Source organism: Populus nigra, chromosome 4 (genome assembly GCF_951802175.1).
Source record: "Populus nigra chromosome 4, ddPopNigr1.1, whole genome shotgun sequence".
Lineage (NCBI taxonomy): Eukaryota > Viridiplantae > Streptophyta > Magnoliopsida > Malpighiales > Salicaceae > Populus > Populus nigra.
In genome coordinates this window covers 12,417,029-12,423,028 of record NC_084855.1, presented here as the reverse complement: position 1 = coordinate 12,423,028, position 6,000 = coordinate 12,417,029, and the positions used below count along the sequence as shown (strand labels likewise).

General features: G+C 36.6%; 1 protein-coding gene and 1 pseudogene across 1 annotated transcript; one reads left to right on the top strand and one right to left on the bottom strand.

Moving 5' to 3' along the window:
* Positions 1 to 311: 311 nt before the first annotated feature.
* Positions 312 to 2,828, top strand: LOC133690807 (pentatricopeptide repeat-containing protein At3g61520, mitochondrial-like; annotated as a pseudogene).
* Positions 2,829 to 2,957: 129 nt separating this feature from the next.
* LOC133691450 (WRKY transcription factor 22-like) lies at positions 2,958 to 4,652 on the bottom strand. Its single transcript, XM_062111964.1, has 3 exons — positions 4,069 to 4,652; positions 3,837 to 3,947; positions 2,958 to 3,667 (listed from the first exon to the last, which is right to left on the bottom strand). Exons 1-3 carry the CDS (start codon positions 4,527 to 4,529, stop codon positions 3,169 to 3,171), a joined length of 1,071 nt encoding a protein of 356 aa, XP_061967948.1. The 5' UTR covers positions 4,530 to 4,652; the 3' UTR covers positions 2,958 to 3,168.
* Positions 4,653 to 6,000: the final 1,348 nt, after the last annotated feature.

The window sequence follows — 6,000 nt, the reverse complement described above, 5'->3', positions numbered from 1 at the left end:
TCAATCCAAGTGAAATTTGCTAGAATCATCTTTGATGTTTGCTGGTTGGTATAGTATTTTTGAGCTAGCTTTTGCATATCAAAACTTCAAATGATTGTACACTAAGTCTTGGACTTGTATCAATGGCAAAAAATTTATTTTCATTTTTTGTGGGCTTTGCTTGAATTCTAACCTAAAATGAGATAACCAAGAAATCAAATCCATTTACCAACAAAGTTTCAACAAATCAAAATTAGCTCTTAATCTGGAAATAGATTAAACCTCTAATTTTTTAAGAAAACTGGAGTCACAAAAAGGAAAACTAGAATTTCATGAATGCAATATTTGTCCGGGTGAATTGGTTGAGGGATTTCTCATTTTCTTCAATAAACTTGACCCATATGTTAAAAACACCAGTGTTCATAATGTTTGGCTTCGTATTTAGATGGGGTTTGGGCGTGTCGAAGATGCATTGAAGGTGTTTGATGAAATGTATGTCAAATGAAGAGTCTAGTTGTTGTCCCCAACGATGCTACAGAAAACATTATATTTTCGTCTTTTGTTGAAGGAGAAAGAAATGGAGGGGTTTTAGGTGACGAGATTGTTAATCTGGTGTTGAAGTTCGGTGAGCATAGAGCTTGGGATCTTTTAAATGAATTGATTAAGTTAGGGACTGTCTTGGAATCTGATACTTGCAATGCATTATTGACAGGATTCGCAAGACAGGACAACTTTAATAGAATGAACGGACTAATGGCGAAGATGGTGGAAATGGATATTCAGCCCAATGTTGTTCCTTTCGGGATTCTTATTTATCACATGTGCAAGCTTAAGAGAGTTCGACGTGCATTGAAGGGTTTTTTTTTTTAATTAATATTATATATATTTAAATTAATTTTATAAACCCTGAAATTAATGATTATGTAAACTTTTAGTGACTTTAAAAAAATTCAAACTTGTAATTATTAAAAAATAAACCCAAAACCTGACTAATTGAACTATTTTTCAAGGTTGTATTAGAGGTTCTTGAAAAGATAAGTGGAGATCATGAGAGTAGTGGCTTAAGCCTTTTTTTGTTATTATTATTAACGTGAGGTGTTCGGCTAGTTTGTACGTATCTCGATTAATCTTACGAGCTTTGAAATTAATGATCAGATAAATCTTCAGTAGCCATTAATATTAACAATTACAGATTTCGAACATGAAATCATAAAAAGAACACATTTCTTAATCCCAATCTCTTACACTCACCGCCTACTAAATGGTTCTGGCTTAAGCGTTTTAGTTGAACTAGTTATTGTCATTTACAATACACTGATTGATGGATTTTGTAAAGTTGGAAGGCAAGCAGAGGGATTGGGTTTGATGGAACGAACGAGATTGCAAAAGGGGTGTTCTCCTGATACAATTACGTACAATTGCTTGATCAATGCGTTTTGTAAAGCGGGCGAGGGACAAAAGGGAAAGTAGCAGTTTGATGAGATGAATGAAGAGTGGGTTGCACCAAACGTTGTCACTATTGATACTTTGGTTGGTGGAATGTGTAGAACTGGGAGAGTCGGTAGGATGGTTGAGTTCTTTGTTGAGGCGCGAAGGAGAGGTTTGAGAGGCAATGCTGTTGCTTACTCTGCTTTGATCAGTGCTTTCTGTAACGTGAACAACTTTGAAAACGCAATGGAATTCTTCAATGAAATGTTGACAAGTGGATGTTCTCCGGATGCAATTGTCTACTATAACATGATCTCTGGTTTTAGCCAAGATGGAAGGATGGATGGTGGCAGTTTTGTCTTGTCAAAGTGGAAAGAGGTTGGCTTCCGCCCTGACACGGTGTGCTATGATGTTTTGATTGGAGGTTTGCTGGAAGAACAAGTTTAACAGAGTTTTTGCGTTGCTCAAGGAAATGGACGAAGCTGGATTGAAACCTGCTATCGCTTATAACACTTTGATTGCTTTATATCAGCAAAACTGGGGATTTAAAGTTCGCCCAGAGAGTCCTGAAAAAGATGATCAAGGAAGGTGTGGAGCCCACTGTTGCTACATACAGCTTTCTGATAAATGCATATTGCTTAAATGGAAATGTGAATGGAGCTATGGAGATTTTCAAAGACATGAAAGCTACATCCAAGGTTCCACCAAACACTGATAAACAACATACTCGTAGACTTTGTTCTAGAACAATGAAGTGAACCTGTTGTTTCCTTGATGGAAGATATGAAAATTAGGAGGGTCAACACCGAATACCACCACATACAACGCTATATTCAAAGGCCTTAGAGAGGAGAAAGATTTGGAAAAGGCGTTTGAATTCATGTATGAAAGAGCATGCTTGTAATCCTGATTATATAACTATGGAGATCCTCACAGAGTGGCTCTCTACAGTTGGTGAAACAGAGAAGTTGAAAATTTTGTTGGGGGATATGACGTTTTTCATTCCGCTGCACGGAAAGTTTCTGCGAGGACGGGAACCTTGCATACATGTAAGTTCGCAGTTTTTGTGAGAGACCAGGAAGCTCTCCAATTTCCTGTCTGTACGGTTTCTCCCTCCAGGTTGTGATATTTGTTGGGGCTTCAAGCAGGGCTTGTTTTAGAGAACCGCATCCAGAGGTGTATCAATATGAGCGTTCTAATCCCACGACTCCATCCGATCAATGATGGATTCCTTCCTCTCATTTTTAGTGTTATTTTATTTTTGATGTACACAATTTGGATCTCCCTGAGAAACCAAGGAGATGTCAAAAACGTTTTATGTCCAAGTTCCTGCGGATGCCGTACACATTGTGGGTGCTTCATTATTGAGTTGAAGAGGCAAATATGCCATGGGAATAAACTTTCTTAATCTCTTGCTGTCATCTTCTCTTCCAAACATGAAATTTACCAGTAATTACCACAAACTTGCAAGAATTCATCTCAACCAAAGTTCTACCCTCGTAAATAGTCAAGACTAATACCTTAAAAGAAGGGGGAGGGGGGGAGTTGGATAGTGAACAACTAATTCTAATTTTACTAACAATCTACAGATCAACAAAAGGAATAAACTCTTTCCTTTTTGCCTACACCATTCACTTCACAGGCACAAGGCATCGATGTCTTCGAGATCCTACTTCTAGTAAAATGATACAAGTGTATACATAACGGGAAAAGAAAGGAAAAGCTCAAGGCCAATGTAGGAGATGCCATTCTTAGCTAATGTCAGATACTTCCGGCTGCCGTGGCAGCATTTTTGTTAGCATGCCAAGGCAGACCAAAACTTGCAGGAAAATGATCAGAGAAAAATCCGGTAGCCGGAACAACAAATTCCTCCAAACCCGCAAAGAAATCATCACTAACAGCTATCTCTGAGAATCCAGCAAGCTCATCTTCATCGTCGTCTTCCGTTATATCTTTCTCTTCTCTGCTTAATTCTGTGTCCGTAGTACTTTGAACTAGTAGCTCATCTTCCAGGGAAGTTGCTGGAGATGAGCAAGTGGGTTGGGGTGGTGATGATGGTTTGTTAGAATCGTTAGATGTACCAGCTTGTGGTGTTGAGGTCTTCTGACGCGTGCTACCTGCTAGAGAGTTTCTGTGTGTAGGGGCAGGGTGGTTGTGCTCTGCTGTGTACGTCACTATGAACATTCCTGGGTCGGATCTGTTTCTCTCCACTTGTTTCCGGGCCAAACACCCTTTTGAGCTGCTGCATCTGTAATAGCCCCTGTTAATCACAGAACAAACGAAAGTTTTAATCAAATAGATATTGAAAATTTACAAGCTTTGACTTGATACGAGACTCAGAAAAAAAGGAGAAAAGCAGGCATAATTATTGAATACCAAGATAAAAGGCAGGCTTTGATTAAATTCAACACGGATACATAATATGTTACCTTGGATATGGAGAGCCTTTGATTGGTTTTTGCCCATATTTACGCCATGCCCACACATCTGAAGATAGAGCCTCTGCTGGTACCTGGCATACTTTCTTTAACTGGTTCTTTCTGTGACAAGACATAAATATACAAATGAACCATATTTTAGCAAAAGAGTCGTCTTTCTTTTATGACTATCTACCAAATCAAATTATTTTGCTCGCTAGAAGTGAAAAGTAAGCAGATTTACCTTCTTTTGGATCGAGGTGTATGAGAATTTCCACTGCTAGTCACAGAACCGGCAAGAGACTGCTTAGGCTGTGACTTTTTTTGCTGTTGTTTTGGCTGGGTTTGAAAATCCTTGTTAAAACTGGCAAACGAAGAAAACGAAGAGATAGGTGTGCAGGCTTGTGGAGAATAAATGAGGGGCTGAGTTTTGGGGAAAAATGGCTTGTAAAGCTCATCCAGTTCTCCAATAACATTTCTTGTTTCAAAGGGATCTGGATGAGAGAAAAGATGGCCAACTTGCTCACTGCCAAAGCCAGAAAAGCAAGAATATTGAGGATAATAATCTGATCTATAACCACTCGTAGTGCCGTTTCTGTTGCTGCTGCTGTTGCTGTTGATGGTGGTTGTAGCCGTGGTGGATGTGGAGGTAGAGGTGGTGCAGCCTCTGACCACAGCATGAAGATCCCAATCAATATCCTCCATGGCTTCAGAGACAAGGTCTGTGAATCTGTACCTTCCTTCTGCGACTGATGTTATAGAGAGAAGACAAAAGAAAGGGCTGACTTTTTGAGAGAGAGAGGGTTAGGGGTTGTGATGAGGAGAGAAGCAATAATATATAGAAAAAGAGAGAGTGGCAAATTGGCATCTCGGTGTTTATCTTGTCATTTGCTTTCGAGAAACAGTGCTGGTTTTGGGGTTGACTTGGGAAAATGTCAAAGGGTTGTGTGGGGTTGGGTTGTGACTTGTGTGGCTCTGCCTTGGATTAGTGTTGGAAAGTCTACACCGCGTCTGTCTGTATGCCTGTAAGTGGAGGCTTGTGAATTACCGACAAAGGAGTAGAGATAAAATAAAGTGGAAGCCAGTTTACTTTTGGGTGTGTCTGGATGAATGGATAGTGCTCCAATTTAAAGTTTTTTTTTTTCTCATCAAGAATTTACAACAAATGTTTTGTTCCTTTATTTTCTTTGCCACTGAAAATTTTAAGGTGATTCTATTTTCTACATTGTTGTTGCGAATATAGAGGTACACTGCAGTCATATGAAAAATCTGTGTGTTATAAGAGAAAATGGTACTTTTAACTAACTTAATCTTATTATATTTATCTTCTCTAATTTAATTTAATAACGGTATAATATTGAAGCACCAGAAATTTAATGAATTCTGGGGTATTTGAAAGTGTGATACCGGTTGTTTTTCAAAGTGTTTTTTCTTTGAAAAAACATCAAAATACTATTTTTTTTAAAAAAATTATTTTTAACATCAGTACATCAAAACAATTTAAAAATATAAAAAATTAATTTTAAATAAAAACATTTAAATTTTAACCAATCTCTATTTAAACATTAATTTCAAACAGGAGCTTCGAGTTTTGGCATCATATGGAAGAGTATGAAAAATTTATCAGTACAGTAAAACCTACAACTCTAAAAATTAAATAAATGAAAGAAGACAAAAAGGAAATCAAATATAAAAGAATTTACTAAATAAATGAAATCAAATTAAAAAATATCCTAATTACTTAGAATATCCTTTAGTCACACTCAATTCCCATAAAAGAAATTTAAAATTCAGCAGTGCAACTCGTGTATGTCAGGATCTTGCAACCTTTGTTTATTTTTTTTAGTTTTATGTTCAAATCATATTTCTCACTGGGTTTAAATTCATCTCTTTCGGTTCATAAAAATCTTATCTTTTATGATTTAACTATTATTTTAACAATTTGCTCCCCTCTCTCGAACTTATGGTATTATTATTATTATTATTATTATTATTATTATTATTATATATAAATTGTTATTTTTCCCAACAAAACCCAATAGCCTTGTTGATAAGGTAATATCATTTTTTTACATGACTCATGGGTTGTTATTAAATTAATTATGACAAATAAGTTTTTTTTAGTACAATAAAATTACTTAAATACCCTTAAAAACAATTAACATTAAACTAGCTT

Excerpts from the sequence above, each read along its gene's own strand:
- LOC133691450 (XM_062111964.1), bottom strand. The coding sequence starts at position 4,529 with ATGGAGGATATTGATTGGGATCTTCATGCTGTGGTCAGAGGCTGCACC. Across the intron at positions 3,948-4,068 it reads ACACCTCGATCCAAAAGAAG|AAAGAACCAGTTAAAGAAAG; the intron begins GTAAATCTGCTT and ends GTCTTGTCACAG. Across the intron at positions 3,668-3,836 it reads AAAGGCTCTCCATATCCAAG|GGGCTATTACAGATGCAGCA; the intron begins GTAACATATTAT and ends TGTGATTAACAG.